The sequence below is a fragment of the Saccoglossus kowalevskii genome, chromosome 9 (genome assembly GCF_978046115.1).
Source record: "Saccoglossus kowalevskii chromosome 9, keSacKowa6.1, whole genome shotgun sequence".
Lineage (NCBI taxonomy): Eukaryota > Metazoa > Hemichordata > Enteropneusta > Harrimaniidae > Saccoglossus > Saccoglossus kowalevskii.
The window spans coordinates 28,603,755-28,631,753 of NC_140649.1; the positions used below are offsets into that span (position 1 = coordinate 28,603,755).

Here is a 27,999-nt window from a genome sequence, read left to right on the forward strand (position 1 = left end):
TCATGCCTGTTCACAGTTAGTGTTTAGGAGAACTCACGTGTAAATTAGGTATAAAAACCCTACAAACAAGTGAACTTGTTCGGCAAAACTCGTGTTTCTTCGGAAAAGATCGATGTGAAAGGGATCCAATATGGCCGTCTTTGTTTAGTGAAAGAGCGTGAATCGAGAAATTAATCGTATTTTTTTCGGGTAAGTAAGACTTTTTCATTCGCCGGGTCTACTTTATTTTAAAAAAAGTGCGTATTTTGCTGATTTTGCGAGTGTGCTATGGTGTTTGAATTAACGTTTGGCCACAGATATCTCCTTTCCTTGTGTCGCTTTTTGTCCGCCGATCAGACATTACTCACGCCACTGTGTGTACACTGGACTCGGGAAGATTCAGGAAGTTTGCCGGTACCGATTCTTTCTTTGCAAATTTATGTTTACATGTGTACAGTTTAACGCATGCAGCAGAGAGATGCATATAATTTGATTTGATTGAAAGTCAACTTGTAGTTGAATTTCCATAATCACCACAGAACTGCGAAAACAACAACAACAATGTTCGGCGAAATCTTTCTTTCTCACTCCAATAGATTATGCTTCGGGCCGGTGTTCTATCATCTCAAGTTTTTGAATAGATGTGGTCAAGACAAATAAAAAATATTTAAAAACCACATTATGGACAACGTGACGGATAATTTTGTAATTTAAAATTACAAAAATAAACCCCATTTCATTGGCCCTTCATAAGGCATAAAAAGTAAAGTTTCATAACTTCTACCCACCGCTGTTTTGAATTGGCCAATGGACATTCTAGAATTACATTCAGTTACAAGAACAATTTGATTTCCCAAAACTTGCTAATTTACTACAGCCAAGATACATATGTATAAGTACATGTGTTAGTTAAATCGTGGTCACATGATGATCATAGCACCACCAATAGTTTGCGCCCCTGGTTTATAAATACGCTGTATTAACCATCTCATGACCATGGTTTAACTAAGTAGTACGTAAGTGATGTCGTTTTATGAGGCAATATCTACATAAATAACAAAATTAAATTATTCCAGGAATATCAAGATGGCAGAAGACCCAATGGGAGGTCCAGTTGGGCCAATGCCAGGACCACCTCCTCATCCTGGCATGCAAGCACCTCAACCAAATATGCCTACTCAGCAACAAGGTCCTCCTGGGCCACCACAACAAATGCCACACGGCCCACCAAATCCTGGTCCAGCTCCTAGCCCAGGGCCATATGGTCCACAAGACAACATGCAGTTGTTGCAGCGGGTAAGTCTAATTATGTTCAACATGTCAAAATAAAAATGGTTCTTGGTTTCTGTTTGGGTGATGGTAGTATATTTTGTTTCACAAGAGTGTCCACTTTTAGGCTGTGCAGTGAGTATGAAAGTCACTATTATTAAGACTATTATGTGAAATAGTTGATAGCAATTTTTGCTTTTTAGGGGAAAAAAATAAAGATAGTAAGATTCTGTAGGATCATGTTCGAATGGAAAAAAATTTACTTTGAACAGACATTTGTGTAACTGATGAAACGTAACAATAATGTAATAATAATTGTCAAAAAATATTACTGCGGTCTGCCATACTGTTTCTGACACCAAAATAAGCAACATTACCAGCTATGCTGATAGATTTGTGAAGTTCTGGGTATATCTGGGTTTTAATATAGGGCATTTAAATATTGGGGAAGTAAGAGAAAATGAAATCCAGTGAATAGAGAATACAGCATCTATTATATCGACTTTTTTGATTTTATGATATTGAATACACAACTTTTCGCACTTATAGGCTTTATCATCTATGGAAGAAAAAGGCATGCAGAATGATCCACGATATAATCATCTTGTTGCCGTGGCAAACAGAGCTAAACAGCATATACCACAGCATCCTAATATGGGACCAGGCCCACCTATGGAAGGTCCTGGACCAGATCCATCCCAAGGTAACACTAATGTACTTCAATTCCTAATGCTAATCACCTACTTCCACAGATTGCAGTACTATTAATACAATAATGTACAAAAGTTTGGCGGTTTGAATCTAACCAGCTATATGTCGTTGTATCTTTAGGCAATTTCCTCTTTCTGTGCTTCTGTCCATCTAGCAGTAACTGGGTACCTGATGCATATGCTCTGATTATCTTTGAGATTATCTTTGACTTTATGCTCCTGATAATTGTGGATGATTCCACAGATTGATTCATTTGACCAGGGGTATTAATGTATAAAAATACTATTATAAAAACTTTCTGTAAAAGAAGTCAAACCTACCAAATGCTCCCAGTATTGTGTGAATATAAATATATTGCACTAAACAAAAACATAAATTTTTACTAAAGGTAAAATGGTTTTAACCACAGTAGCTTACACTTTGATTAGTGCTGTAATGTCTTTCTTAGCCAGCTTTGAACTTGTTAGGCATTTGGGCAAACTGGAAAAAACAATATGATACGAAAGATCACAATATTGTAAGTCCTTGTTCAGACAAGGTCTAAAAAACTGGGAATCATGAATTGACCGTTTTGAGTGAGTGTGTGCATCTCCCACCTGTAACTTGGACACTCAAACTCACACATGCACCATACATCTTGGGATACATATGCACCGTCAATTCATAATTCAATTCAAAAACGGGTAATTTTAGTATTGAAAGTTCCCCAAAATCAAGCATTTTATGCCATTTCTGCATGTTGGTTGGGTGTATGTAATCTTGCTTAAAGCAGCAGTAGGTGCAAAATCATGTTTATGGGTATGTGAACCTATTTTTATTTGACTTAAAAAATATTGTAAAACATTTTGATTTTGTGAGAGACACATGTTTGCACATTTTGTGAGTTGATAGAAATGGTATTTTGTTGTACACTAGCAGTGATGATTTCAAAGAAGTCTACAAGTCATACAGACTTCCACAAAATGTTGTCCCCATGACCCCATTACGATAAATCAACAAATTAGTATTCTCTATTTTTTTGTTTGTTCATTGTTAGTTGGTTATGGCGGAAACATGAATGGCAACAGACCTCAGCATGTTCAGGATCCTCAACAATCGCCACATCATCCACCACCACCACCACAACAACAGCAGCAGCAACATCCGGGTATGACCGGACCACCCAAACCAACCCCATTCAATCCAGTACAAGTCCATCAGTTGAAAGCACAAATTATGACTTACAAATTGATGGCAAGAAATCAACCAATTCCTGAAAACTTGCGTCTGGCAGCACAAGGTAGACATTCACAAATGCCACCACAGCAGCAGCAGCAGCAACAGCAGCAGCAGCAACAGCAATACCAAAGACCACCAGGTAATAAATAACAATACAAAAAAGTAAATACTATTTCTGAAAAATTTAATGGTTTTTTATAGTTCAGTTGGAAACAAAATACTTCTGTTTGTATCCAAAATTACTAACTTGTTACAGATACCATATTTGCTCTATTTAGCAGTGCATGCACTTATGATTTTTTTATGGTCAAAATAAATTTTAATGATTTAGTATACTGCCAATGCGATTTTTTTATTTATGTACTCTTTTATTCTTCTGATAGAGCTAATATGGTATGTGAATTAGATAACTACCATTCAATTATATTTTAAAGACCTGTGTTGAGTTTTTTGACAACAATACATTCATTGCAAAGTACAATGTTAATTTGTTTACTTTGCTTATTTTGCTTCAAATAATTTATGTGGCAGTTTTTGAGTTGTAGTTTACCGATTCACACTTGTCACCGCATACCCTGTATTCTGGAATAAGCATTATTAGCTACAAAAATGTAAATTTGAATCTAATTTAGGTGTTAGCAAAGATTAATTAAACACTGCCCCTGATTTAAATACTTACTGTAGGTGTTTTTGAATAATGTCTGAGATCATGATGTGTAATTTGGCAGTAACATACAATGACGAAAGCCTTGCTTAGACTGTCATTTGGATGAGTTAGTTTTGCTTGTGTAATGCTGAGTTTCTCAATGCTATGTATAGGAATGGCCGGACCAGGTCAGATGGGTGGTGGACCAGGTCAAATGGGTGGTGGACAGCCAGGAAATGGTCCACAAGGCCCTTATTTTGAGGGAGGTCAACAACAGTGGGGACCACAGAAAAGTAAGTGATAATTGCATGTCAGTTGTAGTATCTGGTGATCTCTAACAACACATCTATAACATCACTTCAGTGCGCTTATCCTTATTGTGGAGTGTGTTCTCGCTAATGGTACATCGCATATATTCCATGTTTCACAGCATTTTGTCAAAAACACTACAACCCTCATCGCTAAACCAACATAATTCTTCATGGGTGTCTGCAAACATCACATTGTATTGCATTGTATCTTTCAGTGGGTGCCAACAGAGCAGGAGCTACACAGGGGCAAAAAATGTTTAATTCACCACACAAACAACAACAACAACATGGTTAGTACACTGCTGGGTCTGTCCACCGGTGATGCCTGCTATTCAAAGTTGAACAGTTGCTCTAAATGTTACTAACTAACATCACTTAGTTTCACACAATAACCATTGCCGCTGGCAGCTAAAGTGCTTTTCTCGTGTGTTGTCCATATAGTACCATGACTGTTCCTTGGAAAAAGTATGACAAAAATATGGTTTGTCTGTCTACAGCCTTGGTTTTTGTTTTCTTGAAGCCCATAAAGCATGGGGTGAATTCTAACTTTGAAAATTTATATAGCTAGACAGACATGTCTTTTATCATGAGAACAAATTTAATTTTGTATGTTTATAATTACTTTTCAAATTTGTCTAATCATGTTTCATAATTGTAATATGCATCCAGAAGAGCACTTGGTGGTTCTGCCATTCACCTAATCATGTGTAAGTTGTCATATAGTCATTCATCTATGTTTTCCTTACCTGTTCTGTGTACGTGATTGTGGTAATTCTCATCGCTAACTGGTTGTACTTTGTGTTTCAGTCCTGGTCAGATTTTGTGTTTGCAGCATTTCTTGCTTACTTTTGGCTGTGATAATTACAAATAACATTTCTCTCCTAGCACCGATGCCTGCTCATCTCCCACCACAACAACCACATCCGCAACAACAACAGCCGGACACTGAGCAAGATCACCAACGTCCCACTGCACCCACAAATCAACAAGTTCCAACAGTTATGACGCTGCCTCCAAAACAAAACCGCTTCGCACCTGTCGGTAAACCTCAAGGTATTGATCCAGTGGATGTGCTTCATGAAAGAGAACATAGAATGGCACAGAGAATAGCATATCGCGTCCAGGAATTACAGACGCTGCCTGGTTCTCTCCCAGAAGATCTCAGAACCAAGGCCATGATAGAGCTTAGAGCATTGAGATTGTTGAATTTTCAACGACAGGTGAGGAATAACTTCCAGTCGCATCAGCTATAAATTATTATTTTTTTTCCTCTTGTAATACATAATTTTACACTACTTCTCATCTGCTATCAGCTCAGATAGAGCATAGTGTATCAACTTGTGTGACAAACACAGAAGGAAATTGGACTGCTAGCTTACATGTAGTACAGTATAAAAGACTTGTTGCTGGGCATCTAATAGGATTGGCCCAACTGTGATGCAGTATTTACACTAAATGTTGACAAAACTGATTCTAGAAATATTGTGTAACTATATTGTGTAGTTTGAATGAGAAAGAACAGCGATAAATGTACTTGTGATTATATTGAGATTGGAGTTCTTCCTATCACAAAAATGAAAAATGTCTTCCTATTAATGTTTTCTTATTATATTCGGGGGAGGGAGGGGGTGTAATTCTGCGTGTAAAACCTCACAATATAATAACCCAAGAGTTAATTATAATATGCCATACATATTCATGTATTGTGTTCACAGTTACGTCAAGAGGTAGTTACCTGCATGAGGCGTGATACAACTTTGGAGACTGCCCTGAACTCAAAGGCATATAAACGTAGTAAGCGGCAGACATTACGTGAAGCTCGAATCACTGAGAAGCTGGAGAAGCAACAGAAAATGGAGCAAGAAAGAAGAAGACGACAAAAACATACGGTAAACCGAAATATAGTATACAGCACCAAATCACTAAGCTACACATCATGGCATGTTTTCTCATTGGTCAGGAACATTAACACGAGGGTGTTTTAGTGCCCACTTGGACATAGTCCACACCTGTATCTCAGACATGCCTGGGCATATTTCATTCAAACTTCACACTCGCATATGCTCGTGTATGTACGTTTCATGGTCAAATTCTTGATGGCCGAATGGTGGCCATTTTAGTGCTAAAAATTCATCAAAATAAAGCATTTCTGTCATTCCGAACTTGATCTTGGAATCAAAGCTGGTATAATGATCATACATATTGGGTAACAGGTGCAAATCATTTTATGTGTGGTTCATCCAAGTATGGTCTATTGGTAGCCATTTTCAATTTTATGGTGTGCATCCCAGTTCCTTCTGAATGTAATGATCATTCGCCTCGGTTTAATCTTTGAAAGTGCATCGATGAAATACCAATAGATACATTTGTGCTAAGTTTGATACAATGCATGTTAAATAGTGACTTGGTATAATGACAAAAACAAATGAAAAATGACCAACAATGCATCATTTCTCAAACATACTTTGATTACCTCTTAAACATTTTTACAGTGTATGTTTTTTTTTGTCATGTCTTATTTCAAGCACATAAAGACAATGTTAACAAAAATCTGACAAGACTGTTTCCATTTTCATTGACTTGTTTTTATAGGAGTATTTGAATAGTATTATGCAACATGCCAAGGACTTCAAAGAATACCATCGTAATGTACAGCAGAAGACAAATAAAGTCAGCAAAGCAGTGCAGGCCTACCATGCCAACACAGAACGGGAACAGAAAAAAGAAAGTGAGAGAATCGAAAGAGAAAGAATGCGTCGACTTATGGTAGGTGACAATGTTTCTCTAATATCCCTTGTATTCTGAATGTTTTTTGGTGAGGACTATCGTGTGGATACATGTGGTATGTATTTGCTCTATAAGATGCACACATTATTAGATTATTGAAATACAACCTATTTTGAGCATAAACACACTTCTGTCGGCAGGTGCTGCTGATACAGCAAATACAGTCATAGAGTTTTGTTGACTGAAGGTCATCATTCTGATGCTTAGAAATATGAACAAATTTGTCTCACCCAAATGATGTAAATTTCATTAGTCCCATTGTTATTATGGGGTTGTTACTCATCTCAGACAGGAACTTTCATTTGTATGTACGTTCATTGCATCCATCTATCGTCATTTCTCGAACATGCCTTGACCAATTTGATTCAAAGTTGGTACTTCCACTCATTTCTCAGATATACTTTCTCAGATTTTATTTAATAATCTTTAGTTGTTGGGTGGTTTTGATGAAATTCAAGGACAGCCATTTTTTTCCATAAAAACTGAAATAATAAAATGTTAACTGTTATCAACTATTTTCCAGCCACACTAGGGCCCTTTTAATTAAACTTGTGATTTTATTCAAAATGGCAAACTGTGTTATTAACCATCTCTCCAACATGCCTTAACAGCTTTTGTTCAAAACTGTCACCAGGACAAGACATAATTTTGTGTCCTTAAATTTAATTCTGCAAAAACAAATGTCATCGACTTGTTAATCATTATATCGTGTGTTTTGTAGGCGGAGGATGAAGAGGGGTACAGGAAGCTGATTGATGAAAAGAAAGATAAGCGATTGGCTTACTTGCTTACTCAGACTGATCAATATATCGTCAGTCTAACAAACCTAGTAAAAGAACACCAAGACTCGCTGAAGAAAAAGAAACAGAAAAAAGTGAAAAAGAAGAAGCCAGAGGGGCCAGATGTAAGTATTTATTTTCTAACAATGCATTTGCATATTTCTTGCTACTCTTCGAATTTTAATGAAATTTGTTCAAGTTTATTAACCTAATTTGCATAATATTTAGCCACTTTTCATTACTTTATCTCAAAGAGCCACTCAACGGATTTCAATGAAACTCAATGCTGAGATGCTCTAGGTTAATCAACAGACGGATTAGTGTAGAAATCATTGAATATTAATTACCTATATGTATATGTACATTTTGTTGTGGAAAACGAGCTGTTTAAATTATATATAATAAATATAGGATTATTCACAAAAATATTGGAATTTATGTGCGAGGTAAGGTATCTGTCATCTCAAAGTTATATTTATTTTCTCATTGAAGATGATTGACGAAAGCAGCCAGTTCAGCGATATTCCAGTGAATGTGATTGAGACAGCAACAGGACGATTGCTGCTTGGAGACGAAGCTCCAAGAGCCAACCAATTAGAAGCCTGGTTAGAAATGAATCCTGGTTATGAAGTTGCACCAAGAGATGATGAGGATGACTTAGAAAGTGGTGAATCAGGCGAGGTAAATACCCTCTCACTTTAGTGTCATAAAGTTATAAATTGGAACTGCATTCATTTATGTAAATGACCTGTCAGATGAATAAATCAGTGTCAGTTCAGTGTACTTAAAATTCCACTCAAACTAAATTGCTTGGCTCGATTCATACAGTTCTGGAGTTTACTGTAAGGTCCTGCAATTTGAAAGGTGTTCTTGACAGTCCTGGGAAAATAAACAGTCATTATAGAAAAAAGCCTTTACTGTTGCAAAGTGATCTAATGATATCATTAAATTTGGATGATCAGAGTAAAAAGTGACTGAAGTGGAAATAAAATATTCTTGGAAAACTGATAAAAAATGTCTAGGATTTTATTTTATTTCTGGTGTATGAATCCTGTTGTCTCTAATAGAGTAAATGGTGTCTGTACAGTTGAGAAATTCTCTTTTGTCATAATTAGGTTTCCAATGTTTTCAATTATATTATTAATAGCATTCTACTTGTGTTAAATAACAAAAATCTTGTCATCAAAATTGGATAATGTCAATATAATTTGATTGATGAGAAATGCAGTATTGACCCAAAGCATTCAAGTGTAGACTGTTCCACTTTTTGTGCAAACATAGTTCTGTCAATGTTTGCATCTTTTGTTACCTTAGGTGCAAGATACTGTAAAGCCATACATTTTCACTGACATTTAATTTCACTATTACATGTAATTTCACGAGTATGGAAACAATGAGCTATATTGTTATTTTACATGATTACGGGGATTGAATTTAGTCAATTATATTTGTCAGCGAAAATAGTGAAATTAAAACCCAGTGAAAATTGACCTTTTTTGAATATAATTTGCTTATGTACCTTAGTTGACCTAGTTTTCATCCTTAAAGCATCATCTGTAGTCAGCATCTGATTTCTGGGTTTCCTTATTGTTATCGAAGCACTGTTCAATACTTGTTCAACAGTGATTTGTCATTGTGTGATGGTGATGTCTGATTTGACCGTAAATTGAAGAACCATATCGCTAACAAAATGAGGGGAAAATAGTTTGATAACAACCCAATACTGCATTCTTATTTAGGATGATGAAGGAGGAGATGGTGAAGATGAGAATGATGAAGATGAGGACGAAGATGGAGAAGAACAGAAATTGCCAGATGAAGAAAACAGAACTGTTATAAAGTAAATATATTTTAAATTGTTGACAGTCGTCTCACAGCATGTGTGTAAATTTCGTATAAACAGACAATTTGTTTTCATATGTAGTGTGATGATTATTGCTCTTCCAAAGTATTTTAATTGTGGCCCAGCAGTCGTGTGTGTGGCGACATAACTGGTGATGGGTCGTCTCAAACCACTTCTTACAGATCTGCCTTGGAAGATGACGAATACAAAGTGGTAAATCCTGATGTAACAGAGTTTGCCACATACTATAATATGGCACATAGAATCCAAGAAGAAGTAACTAAACAACCAGACATGTTAGAAAATGGCACTTTGAAAGCATATCAGGTAATCAGTTTGCAAAGTATTTGTCTCTGTATGTTCTACAAACCACTGTAAATGATAAATTTTACTAACTGAGGGTGGTTATTGCGACTTCCCTGTCTCAACAAATGCTTTTCTGGAGCCATATTTCTGACGTTTCCTGACTGATCATGTTAAAACTTGTATACATCATACACCATGTCACACATATGCGCATTTGTTTACAAACGCATATTTTTAATGAGAACTCTGTCATATGACAGTCACTGATTTACTGGATTAGAGCAAAACAGATTAAATAAGGTATGTCCTGTGGTATCCCATGGTGCATTGGGTCGTTGTAATTGTAAATGTTGTAATTTTTTCAGATCAAAGGTCTTGAGTGGATGGTGTCTTTGTACAACAACCATCTAAATGGCATATTGGCTGATGAGATGGGCCTGGGTAAGACTATACAAACAATTGCTCTGGTTACATATTTAATGGAGACAAAGAAAATGACTGGACCGTTTCTTATTGTTGTGCCACTTTCGTAAGTAATAAGTTTAACATTATGTCAAAGCCCTGTAGCAAAATAATTTATTTCCATGTAGCTAGTACCTTATTTTTGCTTCAACATCTCAAACTATAATGGGCTTCAATGTAGAATCTTGAATTTTGTACTGTAGAATCTTGAATTTTGTACTGTAGAATCTTGAATTTTGTGTGTTTTAACCAACAGTTTTGAATTATACTGTTACACATCAGACTATTCAAATTCAAATAAAAATGATGCATCTAAATAATGAAATTCAGCTTTTTTTTTACTCAGATATGTGGAAATGAATGAGGACCCAACTATCAAACTACAATTGGTCAACTCATTCATCTTATGTTTTTAGTGTCTGTCAGATTCAGTCTGAAACAAGGTTTTTGGTTTATTCCATCTCCTGTGGAAATTTGTTTTGAAACTGTTTCTCATGCCATTCTTATTCTCAAAAACTATAGTGGTGTTTACTGAAAATAATTTGTTCTATGTATTTGGCCCATGTAGTAAAAATGACAAATTTTGAATGTTCATTCAGCCAAATACAGTGGCGAATTATGAAATTGATAATTTGTCTAAATGTGTGCTATGATAGTATTGCTCCTGGGGAAAGAATCTCCTCATGAACATATACTCAGTTATAACTGTTATCAGCTTAATAATAGTAGGTTCACATTTTCTTTCTAGAACGTTATCAAACTGGGCCATGGAGTTTGATAAATGGGCTCCCTCTGTGATTAAGATTTGCTATAAAGGTTCTCCTTTAGTACGTCGTTCTCTCATGTTCCAGCTTCGTGGTGGACGCTTCAACGTACTCTTGACGACATATGAATATGTTATGAAAGATAAAGCCACACTAGCAAAGGTGAGTGTTGGTTGGTAGTTTTTTTTTGTATATAGCCTTGATTGAGCCATGTTCTTAGCTGGTTGTTGCTTGTAATGTGAATGAAGGTGATTGTTCAGTTTGCCAAATACTGTGTCCATATGGTATGTTTCTGTACTTATTTTCAGAGAATTAGTCTATTAAAACATTTATTCCTTTCAGATTCGTTGGAAGTACATGATAGTGGATGAAGGTCACAGGATGAAAAACCATCATTGTAAGCTAACACAGGTGTTAAACACTCATTACATGGCTCCTCATAGAATTCTGCTAACTGGCACACCTTTACAAGTAAGTTGAGTCATTTCACTCCATTCATAGAGCTCACATTAAACATATTATATATATCTTATTGTTGTAAGCTTACATAAAAGGTAAGCAATGTAAATATAAAATGAAAGTAAAATTTACTCACTTGCTGACTACTGACATGGATCTCTTTGTTTCCACAGAATAAACTTCCTGAGTTGTGGGCATTGTTGAACTTCCTCCTGCCAACAATCTTCAAGTCTTGTAACACATTTGAGCAGTGGTTCAATGCTCCGTTTGCCACAACTGGTGAGAAGGTAAGTCAATTTGGCCCTCTGGTGTTGGCACTAGGTATCCAACCCTTGACCAATAATCCAAATAATATGTTGAAACGACCATATACTGTCTGAGTGCATACTTTGCGGTATCCTTATAATAACTTTATTGTATTGTTACCAGTATTTAAATTGCCTGAATACGTTCAGATTGGGCAAGTGCATGTTTGTCATTAGATAGACTAGATACAAGAAATTTTTGTGTTTATGAATGAACCCCCCCGAACATGAGTAACACATAGTAGGGGTGAATCATACTGTCACCTGAATCAGGAAAAATATTATATCGTGCTACAGATATTAGAGCATAATGACGAACATTATGACCCTTGTGTTAAAAAAAAAAGATGCATGAGAAAATAAATTTTTCAGAAATACACAACTGACACCAAAAAAGTGCAGTGGCTCCCTTGTGCATCTGGAAGTTTTGTTGATCCTTAATATTGAATCTAGCGCATGACACTAGAGGCTGTATTTTTTGAAATTATGTTTATATGAGGTTTTTTTTTTATCTATTCACTAATAAGAAAATACACTTGATGTATCTATAATCACTGTATCACTTACTTTGGATTCTGTATTACATTTGTTTTTTTGTTTCTTGAAAGTTTTTTTCCATGTCTCAGAATTACATTTAAAATGAAGTTGGTATAAACAATCGCTGCATTTGGTTTTACCATTTAATATATGTACTTGCATGATCATTTGTTATGAATTTTGTTAATACAGGTGGAGTTAAATGGTGAGGAGACTATTTTGATTATTCGACGTTTACACAAAGTCTTGAGGCCATTCTTATTGAGGAGGCTTAAAAAAGAAGTGGAATCACAGCTGCCAGAAAAGGTCAGGCATTGTTTTGCAGTCTGTTTAATTATTACGTTCAAAGGATCCTCTACGGTTTTCTGTCTGTTTTGGGAACTATCGCAAAACACTTTAATATTTTGATTTTCTTTTTTGGAATTTCATTTTTCCTGACTTGTGAAATCCAAGTGTTCACAATAATCTTCTAACCAATCTAAATGATTAAGTTATATCTCATGAAATTACTGTAAAATGACTAATTTTCACGGGATTTAATTAAATTTTGCTGATTTACCATTTCAGACGTATTCAGTGTGTTTTAAATTCACGATTTTATCATTTAAATAATGTGTTCTATGCTAAATTTTACATATTCACTGGGTTTTAATTAAGCACATTTTCCAGTTGGAGAAATAAGCAAAATTAAAACCCAGTGAATAATTAATCCTTTAACAGTATCATCTGAAAATTATTAAAGGATTGTGAAGAAGGTCAAAGCTCAGCATGTTTCAGAATTGTCAATGCTCTGGATTGTAACTAGTATTTTGTATTTTGTTTTGTCAGGTGGAGTATGTCATGAAGTGTGACATGTCAGCATTACAGCGTGTCTTATATCGTCATATGCAGCGAAATGGAGTGCTTCTCACAGATGGCTCTGAAAAAGACAAAAAGGTGAGTTTGTGGAAACTGTATTTACAAGCACATTCATCTTTTATTTGAAACATTTAGCTCGGGTATTCATGGGTAATGTATGTAATTTGTAAATACACATACTGCATTTGTACTATTTAAAGCAAACGTAACATTGCATTTATTGTGTACTAGATCATTAAAATTTATTACAAATTATTTTGTAGACACACCCTTGTTATAGAACAAATACAGTACTGTAAAATGACTAATTTTCGCTGAGTTTAAATTTCACTGATTTAGCATTTCGGGCATATTCACTGGGTTTTAAATTCACAGTTTTATCATTTAGATAATGTGTTCTATGCCCAATTTTACATATTCATTGGGTTAAAGCAAAATTAAAACCCAGTGAACAATTAACCCTTTTACAGTATACAGAATTGTTTCGAACCACCGTATATTCAGGCTGCATTGCATGGTATGACACAAGTTAGTTATCTGTCTTTCTACATTAGCAATGACATTAGGTAGTGGATTTTATTTTTGGCACTGACCATACTCAATTTTAAAATTGTACTGATATATTGTTCACACTGTGAGACCATGTAGTACATGTGTGTCTGGTAGTGTACACAGTTTTTACCATGTATGTCTTTGCAGCTCACTTTGATTTCTAATCTAATTGGGGACTATACTATTGCCTAAAATCATTATGACTATCATCACCTGTGTATAAATCCACATAGAATGTAGTATAAACATTATTATTGTTAAATCCTGTGTTTTTGTAATTGCAGGGTAAAGGTGGCACCAAGACTTTAATGAACACTATAATGCAGTTGAGAAAGCTGTGTAATCATCCGTTTATGTTTCCACAGATTGAGGTATGTTCGCAATTATCATCAACTAAATATTCCATGACACTGTGTATGTAGTACTTTTTTGTGTGCTCACTACCAGAACAACAAAACCTTGACTCAGTTCCCGCAAGAAAAATGTCATTATAGATAGATGTATTAATTTATCATCTTTAATGTGTGTATTGTTACGGCAGTTTGGCTTTATAGAATTGTTGAGTAGTGAACCACTTGCCCTGTACTCTATTTTATTGTGGTTTTGTTTTTAATGTGAATATCATTTAAATGGTGCCTTGTGTGACTACAGGAAGCATTCTGCGAACATCTCGGTCAAACTGGTGGCATAGTACAAGGAGCAGATCTGTATCGATCATCTGGTAAATTTGAGTTATTGGATCGTATACTACCCAAGTTGAAAGCATGTAATCACAAGGCACTGCTCTTCAGTCAGATGACCACACTCATGACTATCTTAGAAGACTATTTTGCTCACAGAGGTATGTCTATTTGTAAACATCAAATTTTTGAATATGCTGCAATTCTCATGAAACACACTCATGAACTCTTGTTTTACTACTTATGTAGTTAATCTATTGTACATGCTTGTTGTTATGGTGACAGTGTTAGTGTCCTCAACTCTCCAGCACTTGTATGCATGCATTCATCATGATTCTTTAGGCAGAAGCCATGCTGTCAAATAAAACTTAACATCATGGCCATGATTAGTATCTCACAAATCACTGTGCTATACTTAATAAACCCAAATGAACTCTGTCTTTGTCTACGGTAAAGATTTTCCTAAAAACAAACAAACATGTGCTTAGCATGTCTTACGTCATTTAATACAACATGATTGTCATATCAAAAAGTGAATTTATGTATGCTTTTGTATTTATACTTTCAGTATATTTGCCTAGTCCTATAAAATTACACTTATAAACCCTACAACGTGTGAACATGTTTCTTATTCCGTCTCACCAGGATTCCGTTACTTACGTTTGGATGGAACTACAAAGTCAGATGACAGAGCCAAACTATTAGAAATGTTCAACGCTCCCGGTTCTCCTTATAACATATTTTTACTGAGTACCAGAGCTGGTGGATTGGGTCTTAACCTGCAAGCAGCTGACACTGTCATTATATTTGATAGTGACTGGAATCCACATCAGGTAGGTATGAGATGCATGCTCTCTAAGAATGCGAAACAGAGCAAAAAAATGGTGACAATGTGTTGAGACGCGTGAAGTAGAAACAAGGAATATTTGAAATTACTCAAAAAAGTAAAGATTAGCCTTTCAAACAAGAAAGATGCACACTGTGAAAGCACTCTCATCTACAAAATTGAAGTTTATATTAGAAATATTAAAAAAAAATATATTTGATTGTAGAAGCGCGGTTTGCAGTCTGATTAATTGTATTTGTGTAACGGTTTCAAATTAGATAATTAATATGCACAGAATTCAATCCTAAACTAGTCATGTACATGGAGTATCCAGAGACTACCTATGTACCAAGTTTACTTTAATTCTGTTAAGTTTCCTAATTAATTAATTATCCAGACTACCTATGTACCAAGTTTAATTCTGTTAAGTTTCCAAATTAATGGACAATTAATGTGTGCAGATTTCAACCCCGAAATAATCAGGTAGAGAACATCTATTCACCAAGTTTCACTTGAATCTAATAAGTGGCTCTTGAGATATCATGGAAAATTGTTTTAATTATTGTGTTTATAGGCAATTAATATGCACAGGTTTCAAACGAAAAATAATCAGGTCTGTGCAATATCCCTGAGCAATTAGGTAACAAGTTATGCGCATAACACACAGGGTAACCCCCATAGATCATAAAACTACAATTTACTGTATCGTATCATTTGTTCAGGATTTACAAGCCCAGGACAGAGCACATAGAATTGGTCAGAAGAGCGAAGTACGAGTACTACGTCTCCTCACTGTCAACAGTGTAGAGGAGAAGATCCTAGCTGCTGCCAGATATAAACTGAACGTTGACGAGAAGGTCATCCAGGCTGGTATGTTTGATCAAAAATCTACAAACGTGGAAAGAAAAGCGTTTTTGATGGCTATATTGGAAAACGATCAAGACATTGATGAGGTGAGGTGATTCTTCTTGCTATCTTTTTATATAGTGAGCAGGCTTTGTTACATGTTATTCCACTAACTGCCGTGTCATGCTAATTTTGCCTATATTATTGGTTTATAAGTTTCTGCTATAGTTAGTTTGTATGTAGTTGCTTTCTAGACTTACCCTGTACTTGTTCAGTTTGAATAAAAACTATTATAATTAAGATACTGAGAGAGTGCATAAGAGAGGTATTGGGGTAGGATGGGGGTGTTATACTTTGTTGTTCAGTGTTATGCCATTTGTTTCTCGTATATATTCTGCATGTTTAAATGCACGTTGACAATATACTAAGCATGAATATAGTTTAAAGATTTATTATACTATTCCGACTACCGTAAAAACTCCAAAATTTCGACCCCTCTAAAAATTCGGTCGTCTGATTGTTTGCCGGGTTTCGGTATTTAATTTACCTTCGAATTTTCGACTCCCCTAGAAATTACCTACTCATTCTTATTCGAAAATTGCGACCAGTTTTGGTTTTCCCCCAAACGAAAAAAAAAACGGGACTTTCCCTGAAGGCATGAATCCGGGTTTCTGATTGACTGAGAGATTTTTATTTTATTGGTAACGAAAATATATTCTAAATAAACGAAATTTCAAATAAAAACGACCACAAAAATCTTGGCATGCTGCGTTTCTGAATTGTTGATTATTACTCAGTAGTGATTATAATAATGTACACAAAATAAATTCGTTGAATTGTTATGAAATACAAATAAAAGTCAACTTAGTTTCGTCGTAATCGAATGATCCGGTATAAACGTTTGATGCTGTAGGATATCCGCCATGTTCTCTTAGGTCAAATAGGTCAAATCGCTAATTAACCAATCAAAAAGCTGGATGATGCCAACGTGTTCAAATTACCATAGCTTATTTAAATATGTTAATGTTATTGAACGCAATGCGGAAGAGATTGGTGTTGTAGTACGATGTTTTGGCTTGGATTTTGATGCGAAAACGGCATGATTTTTTTTTTAAATCAAAAAATTGGTTGTTTTCAAATAATAAATTGGGCATCTGAAGAATAATTTAACATTGTTCACAGTGATAACAGCTCATTCGCGAAACGAAGCTTACCCGCTCACGCTAGTCACGATAAAAATCATACACGTGTACTCTTGAATAGACGTCAATGACTATGGTAAAACTTAGACTCTATTTTAGCCGGCAGGAATGATTGAAATGTCCGAAAAATGACGCCAAAATACACCTTAAAAGTCCCATTTTATTTTCTTAAATCCCATTTTATTTTTTTAATCCAAGGGTGAATTTACGGCAGAATCTGGTCCCTGAAATAAGGGACATGTGAGCTTGTATCTAACCGGATACATTGCACTGGGTCGTGGAGATAGTTTGCTAAACTTCCATGTATCTTTTGTCCAATGGGTACCTGTACTTCAAACATTCGCAAGTTTTCCTAGGTAGTGCGAGACAGCTTTGTCTTTTGACCTAATTTTGTGCTGACCTCTTCTCCGCGTCTTGATGTTTTGTTTTCCTTGTCATAATACTCACTGATTGATGACTTTGTTTTGATTTTGAGTTGTTTAGCGTACAACTCGGCCACGACCTTTGCTTTTACCGTGAAACATGGGGAAGTTTACGTCAATTGACGGACATTTCATTTTTTTAAAAACTAACGAAGCACACTGTCTATCATCTCCATTTTTTCATTTGCTGATTTCTCTTCTGAAAAATTCGAACGTCCGAAAATGCACCTTAATTTTGACTCTTAAAAACATGTCACATTTCCAACGAAAATCACTCAAAACCGGTCGAAATTTTGGAGTTTTTAGGTGCATAGTGTCCAGTTATTAGTGAAGACTGTGGGCTGTGTTATTGAATGCAACTATTCTTTGTACAGTATATTGTTTCAAATGATGTTTGTCACCGTTCCAAAGCACAGCAGGTGTACATGTATAAAAATGCATTTATCCAATGTTAGATTGTAGTTCTTCTCTCGTATGCTTTTCACTCCAGTGCCAGTCTAACTATTTCTTTCATTGCATTGACCATAAGTAGACATTGAAATTATGGTTCTATTTTAGTTTGTGTAGGTTTTTTCAAGTGAAAATGGAAGCTGTACTAGCATTAGGGTCTTTAGCAGTAGTAGGGACTTTATTTTTTTTTGCTTTGTGTGTTTGAATGCTAAATCCAACAACTGTGATGGTCGCTTTATTTAAATGTCAATTACTTGAAAGTACTTTTGTGTTAAGTGTTTATAAAATAATTCATTGCATGGAAATGACCTGTAAAGAAATCATGTAATCTTCTGTATGAATGCATCCACTAGGGTATTTATTCAGGTTCTAGGTATCACCAATCGTCATAGCGATGCCCATCCCCTGCTATAAAGAAATCAACATATTATTAATCATTGTAGTTTTGACATCTTTAGAATTTCAATTTTGTGAATATTTTACTATGCAATACTCTACCATATGTTTGTAATTGTTATTTCTGCTGGATCTAAAATTTGAACTTCATGACTTTCTTGTAGGTGCTCTGTGATGGATTTGATATTGCTATATCAGCACAAAAACTCTTGAATAATAATTGAATAATTATAGTAAATATACAAAGTACAGGAACACAAACAATCAAATGCACTAGAAATCAGTAAGAGAATATGCATCTCATAGCATACAGCTAAATAGTGATGTCTGGTGTTTTGATAAGAGTCAGCACATCCTGATCTATGGTACACACTCACCATATATCAATTTTAGTCATATTCAAAAAAAAAAAAAAAAAAATGTGGTTAAAGTTAGCAGAATAAGATACACTGAAAATATTGCAGGATTCTACAAATCTATGTTACATGTAATTAGTCATGGGCACATTAAAGAAAAAAAATTATCAATCTTACCTGTAATAATAGTGAGATTTGATTTAAAATGCTAAAAAATCTTTTTGAAAATGTTTGTGATTGGAATGAAAGTGTTAAAATCAAAACGTAATGCTGCCAATGTTATTGGGGATATTGTGTTGCAAAGGAGACATTTTACTGATAATTTTATTTTTGAATCCTCTGCTTAAGATTCTATGAGAATAACGCCTGAATGAACTATGTTAGTTTTTTGAGGCTTTGCTGAATTAGAGCTACCAGTACCCAAACTATAAGCCTAATATACAAAACAATTAGTACATGTTTTGACCGTGACAGTATTTTGGGTATTACATTCATATGGTAGGTATAGTTTTGTGCAATGTAAAATAAAAAAAATACCAGCCCAGTGTGCATGACATTCTATTCCAGTCTGACCTTGTGACCTCTTGTTATAATATGCAAATGACTTCATTTGTGCTTACAGAGGTTATCCAAAGCCAAGATGAGGTATTCTGCAGTATCGCAGAGCTACCTGTTTTCGGCAAGTCTCATTTACTCTATTCTGTTGATCATGATTACATAGTTTTGTGAATGAGTTGTGCCATTACAAAAAGCAGTTAGACTAAAATGTAACAAATAATAAAAAAAAAATCATATTTACTAATGACATGATCTAAAGTGACTCAATTGTAGGATTTTTTGTGATATGAATGTATTTACCGGTAATAGAACATAGGAATACTAAAATCTGTTAAAGAAAGCCTACAAACAGTTCCATGATGGTCACTAGTGACTCTGAAGTTTTCATTTTGATAACATTTATTTTATTTCTACAATTTGCTTTAGGAATAACATGCAATGCGTCAGCCAATTACATTTATGCATACTTTACAGTATTCTTGTGATACTCTGTCTAAAGAAATAATTTACATTATTGAAAACTTTCATAATTGTGTAAATTGAGCTGTGCCAGTGTCATGAAGCTGCCATAATTTCATTTATTAGTTCTGCATTCAGTTATATAACATATAGATTGTCAGATGAACTACTTGGTGTTGAGCTCATATAACTGGACACATCCCGTATTTGCTAGTCGTCCAATGCTTTGTGTTTTAATTTTGCTATTATCTGCTGATAAATAAAATCTGCTACGTTGAATATAGAAATAGAACTAATTTGTTTCACTGTCAAATCTTAGCATTGATAACCCAGTGAATTTGATCGAATAGAAAATACTGGAATCAATTTACAAATTAATGCTGCATTTACAATAACATTTTCCTCCCTGCTATATCTTACAATAGTGTCACTAAATCTTTTCTTAAACTCTTGCTTAAAAGTCTTGCATACTGTACACTGTAAAATGCTTTGCAAACAAATGCATCATACTCGCCAGTCAGTCTGTCTGTCTGTCTGTCTTGTCTGTCTGTGGTTATCTAAGGTTTATTTAGTCTCTAGCTCTGTGTCAAATGATCAACATATTTGGTAAGTGGGTCACAAACAGAATTAGTGTGTTAAGTGTGCACTGGGATCTGATGTTTTAGTTGAACAGACATTCTCTGTAGGTGGGCACAGGGGTCTGTTTTAGATGAACAGACATTCCCCGTGTTGACGGCTGGTGTGTAAGGTGTGCACTTGGATCTTACGTGTTTGGTGACGGACATTCTCGTTGGGTTGACGGTTGGTGTGTCAGGTGTGCACTTGGATCTGATGTGTTAGATGAACAAACTTTTTCTGGGTTGCCAGGTGTATCCTTGGATCTGATGTGTTAGGTGAACAGACATTCTCTGTGGGTTAACGGTGCCTTAGGTTAACAGACATTCACTGTGGGTTGACAGTGTGTTAGGTGAACAGACATTCACTGGTTTGACAGTGTGTTAGGTGAACAGACATTCACTGTGGGTTGACAGTGTGTTAGGTGAACAGACATTCTCTGTGGGTTGACAGTGTGTTAGGTTAATAGACATTCACTGTGGGTTGACAGTGTGTTAGGTGAACAGACATTCACTGGTTTGACAGTGTGTTAGGTGAACAGACATTCACTGTGGGTTGACAGTGTGTTAGGTTAATAGACATTCACTGTGGGTTGACAGTGTGTTAGGTGAACAGACATTCTCTGTGGGTTGACAGTGTGTTAGGTTAGCAGACATTCTCTGTAGGTTGACGGTGTGTTAGGTGAACAGACATTCACTGTGGGTTGACAGTGTGTTAGGTTAACAGACATTCACTGTGGGTTGACAGTGTGTTAGGTGAACAGACATTCACTGTGGGTTGACAGTGTGTTAGGTGAACAGACATTCACTGTGGGTTGACAGTGTGTTAGGTGAACAGACATTCACTGTGGGTTGACAGTGTGTTAGGTGAACAGACATTCTCTGTGGGTTGACATGTGTCAGGTTGGTGTGTACATTTGGATGTTAGACTCACTGACATTATACAACTAATAATACTCCCATCTTCCTATGTGTGAGCGCTTTACTACCAATACATTGATATCTGCCTTGCTGTATTTATGTGCTTATACAACAACCTCTGCTTGTTTATTATTTGCAGGTGGTCAAAAAAATCATGTATCATATTTAATGTTTTATTGACATCAATTTGTAAATGTTCCTGTAGATGATTTTCCATGTATCGTATTTGCTCCATTAGTAGCGCATGCTTTCACATAAAAACAGGCCTGTGTCGTTAGTCAGCCTATGTCATTTTTTAATCATCCTGTGTACAGCAAATACAATTTTGGGGTTCTATGGCAAATATGGTATATGACCTTCTATTAGAGATGCACTTCTATTAGAGCAAATATGGTATATGACCTTCTATTAGAGATGCACTTCTATAAGAGCAAATATGGTGTATGACCTTCTATTAGAGATGCACTTCTATTAGAGCAAATATGGTATATGACCTTCTATTAGAGATGCACTTCTATTAGAGCAAATGTGGTATATGACCTTCTATTAGAGATGCACTTCTACTAGAGCAAATATGGTATATGACCTTCTATTAGAGATGCACTTCTATTAAAGCAAATATGGTATATGACCTTCTATTAGAGATGCACTTCTGTTAGAGCAAATATGGTATATGACTTTCTATTAGAGATGCACTTCTATTAGAGCAAATATGGTATATGACCTTCTATTAGAGATGCACTTCTATTAGAGCAAATATGGTATATGTCCTTCTATTAGAGATGCACTTCTATTAGAGCAAATATGGTATATGTCCTTCTATTAGAGATGCACTTCTATTAGAGCAAATACGAAATTAGGAAACTCATTTTTTGTAGCATCTCTCACAATAGAACCCTTGATGGTCTCATTAATTTGGATGAAAATAGTAAATTTCTATCTCTACAGTAACAGGTACAAATGATTGATACATTTTCCTTCGCCACTGTGGTGGCTTAGTTTGTATCCTGCCACAAATGTATTAAATATGATAGATGGTGTTTATGGCAGCAGTACTCACATTGCAGCAATTACACGCTTAGCATTTGTAATGTTGCACACATTTATTCATTTAACAAAAAGAATTTTTTTTTTTGTCAGTGGTGTTATACTCAGTTTTCACCGATGTTAATGTTGGAGATAATAAAAACAGGTTTATAAAGCTATAGTTAATTCCAACCCACATTGTTTTTCATTGTAAATACATAACTTGCATATAATGTTTATAGTGATGTGTGTTGGGTTTTTTTGTCAGTGTCACAGACATATGCTACTGAATCTTTCTGAAATTCTTACATACCAACCTAGCATTGTCTTTTGTTAGTTTATTTGTAGTTCTTGTTCCCTGAAAGGTCGCACATCCTGGTACTTATGGGGGTACAGACTCCATTAATGAAAAATTGTCCCTTCCTCAATACAAGCAGTTGTGTTATAAAACAATGAATAGAATGAATGTACTTTTAGTTTCACTACTGAGTGCATTTTTACATACTGCTCAATTATAGGGATACTGTTGTTTAGGGGAAAAAACTGGAATCTTGTTAGTTTAAGAGTCTTTATGCTGAATAATTACATCTTTTTTATAATGGTTCTTAGAATGACTGTTCTGTTACCACATATCACTCGTCAAATTTATGTGGTTGAAAAAAGTAGGAATATTTGATCAGAGGCCAGCACCTTTTAAGAAAACTTAAGTTTTGTAAAACATGGCAACATTTTGGAGAATATGCTGCTAAAGGACAATGTTATCCCCCCCACCCCTCCCAGAAGGTACCAGAGTGTGCATGCTTCCTCTTCTACTAGAAATAAAATATTTTACAAAAGTTATAGAATCATCACTGCATCTGGATACCTTTCTTGTGATCATTTTAGGATGAGAATGAAGTCCCAGATGACGAGACAATCAACCAGATGATAGCTCGAACTGAAGATGAATTTGATATGTTCCTGCGTATGGATATTGATCGTCGACGTCTGGAAGCACGTGCAGTTAAACGTAAGCCTAGATTGATGGAGGAGGATGAATTGCCGGGATGGATTCTTAAGGATGACATTGAGGTAAGAATGTACTCAGATAATGGTAAAGATACACGAGTAATGAAATTTTGTCCCATAGAAACATGGATGGATGTATTCTGTGATACATGTAATATGGTTCTCAGAAATGAGTAACTAATGTCACACGTATACATGGAACAAAATGGAAATCTGTTTCCGTGGATAATTGACCAGAAATATTTGTATTAGGGGAATACTATGCAATGACTATTCTTGTATGGAGTTTTGTTTCCGCCATGATAAACTATAACATTCACTGTAAATATGGTAATGAGGAATATAGTAAATAGCTCTTTGAGGTGATAAAACATTATTGTAACACATTTTGTATCAATATGGTAGTAAATTATTGGCAACTGCTTGTTCTTCACTTCTAGATAAATAGTACTGTTTGACTTGCTGAAGTCTATCTCACTGCTGTCAATGTTTTGTTTCACAGGGCTAATTTAAGTCATCAGTGATGACAAGTATTGAATGTATCGTAAACCTAGTCTAAAATAATGCTACGAAATAGAAATTATTTGTCAAATGTCTAGTTTATAGGTGTGTCACTGAATCCTTGCTGTAAACCATTATGATACAAATGTTTTTTATTTCTTTGTTGGCAGGTGGAAAGACTGGCATTTGAAGAGGAAGAAGGCAAGATATTTGGTCGGGGATCCAGACAGAGGAAAGATGTGGATTATAGCGATCAACTTACAGAAAAACAGTGGCTGAAGGTAGGTCCCACATTCACTGCATTGAACAAGACTAACTTCATTGTAAAATATCATTGTAACAAATCTCCTCCTAGGTTAGTTTTACCTTAGTAGTGTGACAAGGTAGTTTTTATTACATTCTATTTGTCTTCCATCCAACACTAGGCGATTGAGGAAGGAAACCTTGATGAGATTGAAGAGAAAAGACGCTATAGGAAGTCAAAGAAACATAAACATCGGCATGATGATGATGGGGGGATGAAGAAAGAGAAAAAGAGGAGAGGACGGCCGCCCATTGAGAAGTTGTCGCCTAATCCACCCAAACTTACAAAGCAGATGAAGAAGCTGGTTGATGCTGTTATAAATTACACTGATAAGTATGTTATTCACAGTGTTATGCAATATGATGTGATGGTGGTATTAGTATGTCTCCCTCCACTTTTAGATAGGGATTCTGATTCATGTAAGCCAGGATTTGATTGGCCAACAAATTCAATATGATGCATCATGATTGGATGGGTGCTAGGGCTGGATAGTCTGTCAGGTGCAGTCTGACAAATTGCTGGTAATTTAAACTTTGTTGTTTTCTTGGTCATGTCTATGACAGTATGTCATCTGAAAAGTTCAAGACATCTTGTATATTTGCTCCATTAGAAGAACATCTCAAATAGCACATAAACCAAAAACTGCATTTATTCTAAGCAAGATCATAATAATGACTTATTATCACCATAGACACGCCTCTGTCATTTACCTAAGCACATGTGCTATTAATGTAGCAAATACAGTATAATAACTATGCGTCATGACTGATACATTGTAGTGTATTGAGCAAACCTGACAAGATCATGTGCATTTTTCTTCAGTTGTCACGTGTGTTCCTTATTTGTGTTATTTCAGTAATGGTCGGCCACTGTGTGGAGTGTTTATGCAGTTACCTCCAAGACGTGAATTGCCGGATTACTATGATATGATAAGGAAACCAGTTGATTTTAAACGTATCAAGGAGCGTATAAAGAACCACAAGTATCGATGTCTTGATGATTTAGAGAGGGATGTCATGTTGTTGTGTAAAAATGCACAGACTTATAATGTGGAAAGTTCTCAAGTAAGAAATGTTACATGTTGATAAACGTATTATCAGATTCTGTAATGGGTTTTAATTCTGCTGTGAAAGTACTTAAAGAACTCATTGTTTCTCTGTTAAATTTGTAAATTTAATTAATACTCAGAGAATATATTGAAAATATCAAAATCAGTGAAATAATGCTTTCCCAGTAATATTCAATTTTTTTTCTACATAATGTTCAATGATGAATTTTTTGCCGCATAAACTTCACCAGTTAACTTTCTACCCAAGGTATAACCCCCTGATCTGATACAATTTGACCTGTTGTAATACACATGATTTTAGCATGAGATTTTTTAATCAATGATCATTCAGATATTGTATTAAATTAAGATTAACACCTTGTTTGTTATTAGATTTTTTTGACCCCCTAACTTATTATTTGCATATTGCAGGTGTGATTATTAACATGTTGGGTGTTGGTGGAAGTTGCATTCTGAGATCAGTCATCATACATAGAAATGATTGATTTACTAGATTTGTGTAAATTGCAGAAAATATGTCCTTAAAATGTTTACTTTTAATTATTTCCTGCATCAGAATGTACATAATTCATTAATGCACATGTGGATTTACAAAATTTAGTCTCTGGAACAATGGCAAATTGACTGTCACATGAATGTCCCATGACTTCAATAAAGTTGTATGAATGACTTCAGAATGCCACTGTCTGCAGAGAACCTCCAAAAAACTACGTCATCAGGCAATGTATAAGAAACAATAATGAATGCTAGTAACCTAATTTATTTCTGCATTGTTTGTTTTAGATTTATGAAGATTCTATTGTTATACAGTCTGTGTTTACTAACGCTCGTGAGATGTTAGAACATGGTAGTATGCCGTCTCCTGAATCAGCGTCCCGTGACAATAGTGATGATGACGATGAGGATGATGATGATGATGACGATGATGGTGATGGAGATGATGAAGATGGTATCGGATCCGATAGTGAATGTAAGTAATAATCATTATGTTTGATTTCCTACCCATTAAAGCCATGCAGAATGTGTTTGACCTGCCTGTGCCACTGTGACACAACTGTGCCATCATTTGTGTGGCAACGTAAAAAAATCTTTTCCTAAACTTGAATTTCTGAATTAACTGCAATTTACTTTCCAGCTCGCTGTTCATCTGTTCGAGTGAAAATCAAGATTGGTAAAAGTGACAGAAGCAGCAGGGGCAAAGAAAAAGAGAAGAAAAAGCGTAAACCAGGTCGGCCTCGTAAAGCTGTTGTCAGCGATGATGATGATATGAGTGATACCAACGATAATAATCCGAGTGAACCTGTGAGTACATCACCATACATAGCCATAAATTTCACAATTTGATGTTTGAAATAATTTCGTAAGTCAGATTTTGTTTCATAAAAATATCTTTCAATGCTTGCAACCATTCATTAGGTGAGTGATGACTACCATATACTAAGTGACGTCATCTAACTTATGGGTACAATCATTTAAACTGATGGTGATGTTTTTTTCTTTTGCAGGCTGACTCTGAGAATGATTCTGATGATGCCACACCTGATTCTTCTAGAGCTTCTTCGCGTGTAGCGTCACCAGCACTCGGACATAAAAAACGGTGAATGCTTTAGGATTTTGGAAAATTCTTAGCAAGAGTAGAAGCTGATAACTTCTGATGTCTGCACCCAAAGTTGTATCCACACCAAAAGCTTTTTTGTTATACTTTCTGTAAATCTGCAAGTTCATATTGGGAAGTGAATTTGAAAATTCACTGTATAGCCAGTCAGGGCTTTCACTAAAACTTTTCAAGCAGTCATTTTCCTCATAACACGCTTACTATTTTTCCAAACTCAAAGTTCCTCTTATCCAAAACTAAGGCATTATATTTTTGCCACATTTGTACATCAAACTTTGTCAGAAAATATTCTGCAAGCATCTTTCTCATGACATTGTTTTTACAGACCAAAGTGTAGTGTATGGTGCTGATGTGAACAGTCGGGTGGCTTACTAATTAATAGTATAGTCTGTAGATCTCTATGTGTTTATTTATTATTCTTCACATGTGAAACATGCAGCCACAATCTCCCGTTGTAAAGAATCTTTTTGTTTGTTTTTAAACTGCCAGTGGTGTTCATAATACTGCAATGTCTCAAAATAGTATTAACATGTGATTATTGGCAGCTCAGAAAAATTACCTACATTGGTATTTTGGTCCTAGGATGACGAGACCTTCAATATTAGATAAAATGATCATGGTAGTAATGTATAAACTTTTTTTTATTGGAAATCAATTTATTTACCCAAATTTTCAGATCAATGAATGAAATAAGCCAATATTAGAGTTCATTTCTGCTGGAATTGTATTTCTGAAAATGTGTACTGTTGCTTTTTTCCATATTTTGTAATCATAGAGCATTGTCATGAAATTATAGCATTGATATCAGTGTTAATGATGACTTTATAAACTATTGATGCATTTTGATTTCTATCTAAGGTATGTAGGAAATATTAGTGGTTTTGTAGTGATTGATTTAAAACATTTCTTTTGAAAGTAATAAAATTGATATGGGTATTTCATAAAGAGTGTTGTGTGTGA

The 27,999-nt window shown here is 35.2% G+C and overlaps 1 protein-coding gene across 4 annotated transcripts; it reads left to right on the forward strand.

The window, feature by feature from the left end:
• The first annotated feature begins 102 nt into the window (after positions 1-102).
• Positions 103-27,984, forward strand: LOC100313562 (brahma-like protein). Of its 4 annotated transcripts, none has more exons than XM_085503378.1 (31): positions 103-189; positions 1,056-1,275; positions 1,798-1,951; positions 2,996-3,316; positions 3,997-4,116; positions 4,350-4,424; positions 5,020-5,354; positions 5,850-6,023; positions 6,727-6,900; positions 7,643-7,825; positions 8,193-8,381; positions 9,440-9,540; positions 9,672-9,870; positions 10,215-10,378; positions 11,060-11,237; positions 11,418-11,546; positions 11,708-11,821; positions 12,569-12,682; positions 13,205-13,312; positions 14,071-14,157; positions 14,438-14,627; positions 15,112-15,299; positions 16,015-16,245; positions 19,587-19,643; positions 23,428-23,613; positions 24,222-24,332; positions 24,477-24,688; positions 25,212-25,419; positions 26,208-26,394; positions 26,560-26,726; positions 26,930-27,984. In XM_085503378.1, exons 2-31 carry the CDS (start codon positions 1,066-1,068, stop codon positions 27,023-27,025), a joined length of 4,962 nt encoding a protein of 1,653 aa, XP_085359504.1. In that variant the 5' UTR covers positions 103-189; positions 1,056-1,065; the 3' UTR covers positions 27,026-27,984. The 4 variants fall into 4 exon arrangements, with proteins under 4 accessions (XP_085359504.1, XP_085359505.1, XP_085359506.1 ...); XM_085503379.1 differs by having other exon boundaries at positions 9,726-9,870; XM_085503380.1 differs by lacking the exon at positions 19,587-19,643.
• Positions 27,985-27,999: the final 15 nt, after the last annotated feature.